Source organism: Arachis duranensis, chromosome 1 (genome assembly GCF_000817695.3).
Source record: "Arachis duranensis cultivar V14167 chromosome 1, aradu.V14167.gnm2.J7QH, whole genome shotgun sequence".
NCBI lineage: Eukaryota > Viridiplantae > Streptophyta > Magnoliopsida > Fabales > Fabaceae > Arachis > Arachis duranensis.
In genome coordinates, this window is record NC_029772.3 from 70454045 (window position 1) to 70456006 (window position 1962).

At 35.6% G+C, this 1962-nt stretch overlaps 1 protein-coding gene across 1 annotated transcript in view; it reads right to left on the minus strand.

Annotated features, from left to right (window-relative positions):
* The window catches only part of LOC110276071 (uncharacterized), a 2519-nt gene extending 795 nt beyond the window's left edge, over positions 1–1724 (minus strand). Inside the window, exons 1-2 of the mRNA XM_021132645.1 lie at positions 1593–1724; positions 31–394 (exon numbers count right to left, since the gene is read on the minus strand). Of these exons, the coding sequence (XP_020988304.1) occupies positions 31–394; positions 1593–1724 (496 nt within the window). The remainder of the gene's footprint in view (positions 1–30; positions 395–1592) is intronic.
* Positions 1725–1962: the final 238 nt, after the last annotated feature.

A 1962-nucleotide genomic window follows, 5' to 3' on the forward strand; every position in this document is an offset into this window, starting at 1 on the left:
TCCAAAATGTTTCTCCCTTTTGATCGGTACCAACTACAGGGTCAGTTGAAACATTTAACCACGCACTGATCAACATCTCATCCTCTTTCCAATGCCAGTGTTGAATACTATCTTGCCTCCGATCTTCAATATCATCATCATTGAGGTCGATAGCATCTAATCCACGAGGGTTGGTAAAATCGGAATATTGCGAATTTGGACTAGATTGTATAGGAGTCTGAGAAGATGGGTTAGAAGAGCCACCAACACCAGATGAGTTATGTCTTGATGCACTGAATTGAGTTAGAAACGGCAAGAAAGTTGGAGTAACATTTTCGATAGAGGGGTTAAATATGGATGAAAATGGAAAATGAGGTGTTTGTGAATTTTGATTTTGCGGTTGGAATATAGGAAACTGATTATTATAAGGAGCTTGAAAATTGAAATTAGAAAGATTTTGTGGATTTGGATTTTGAAATATATTTGGTAGTGTGATGTTTTGATTTGGAACTTGAGTGTTTGAGGTTTGAGATTGTTGGGTATTTGGAATTTGAGGAAAGTTTTGTAAGTAATTGAAGAAAGAGTTGAGTTGGTTTGGATCCATTTTTTCGAAAAAAATAATAGTAGTAGAACTTTGATTTTGTAAACTTGGAAGAAGATGATGAAGAGTAGTAAAGAGTGTGAGAATAGAAGTGTATCTAAGTGGTATATATAGAGTAACAAAATATTAATTTATTAATAATAACAGTAACATAGTAACAGCTAGTTTCCAACAGCTAATTTTACAACGGGTTATTTCCTCATTCTGGATGAGAATATAATAATACATATATATATATATATATATATATATAAAGTTTTAAACTTTTAATTTTATTAATAAAATATCATTTTTTTTTTAGAGAGACCGAGTCCCTCTGAGCAGGGCTTCACCTGCTTTGAAATTTGTGAAGGTCCTCATTTGATATTTGCTCCAACGGTAAAGTCTCCCTTTTTACTGACACACAGTAAATGAGGTTCATAATTTTTGAACCGTTGGAGTTGCTCTTAGCCCCTATAAATACTCTTCTATATTGTATCATTCTAGACAACTTGAATAGACAACTTGAGTAGACAACTTGAATACACTCAATATATATAAATTCTTTCTCCAGTTTAGTCTCTTGTTTCTAACATGGTATCAGAGCCATGGTATCCTCCTTGAAGAGAATAGGTTATTTCTTTGTGGTGAAATCACCGTAGATTTTGCATTTTTTTTCCTATGCCATTATTCTTTCCCTTTTACCACTCCTTTTATGCTTTTTCACCTCATCGACTAGCCTATTTTCTCCGTCTTGTATTTTTTTCGAGTTGAATGATCAAACACCATTGTCATCCGCTGCATACCTATTCTCATGAAGAAATCATATAGTTTTTGCTCGTTTGCGTTCTCTCGTGGCAGTTTCGTCTGCGTTCTCTCGCATTCTCTCTCTCTCTTTCAGCAATTTTGTCTGCGTTCTCTCGTGTCTCGTGGCAGTTTCGTCTGCATTTTCTCGTGGCAGTTCCGTCTGCGTTTATTTTCGGCAGTTTCGTCTGCACTTATAGCGACAGTTCCATTTGCGCTTCCTTCAGACGAGTGGCAGTTCTGTCTGCGCTTCCTTAAGACCAGCGGCAGTTCCATATGCGTTTCCTTCAAACAAGTGGCAGTTTCCCCTGCGCTTCCTTCCGGCAGTTTCGTCTGCATCCGTTTTAGAGAGTTTATGCATTTTTTCCTCTTTATTTCGTTGTTTTAAATAAGTTTCAAACTCAAGTTGTCACTTGAGTTTGAGGGGGGATGTTAGAATATAATTAGGATCAATTAGAATTATTTAGTATATCTGAATATTTATTATAGAGTATTACGTCTTTATTATACGATTCTATTAGCCCCTATAAATACCCTTCTATATTGTATCATTCTAGACAACTTGAACAGACAACTTGAATAGACAACTTGAGTAGACA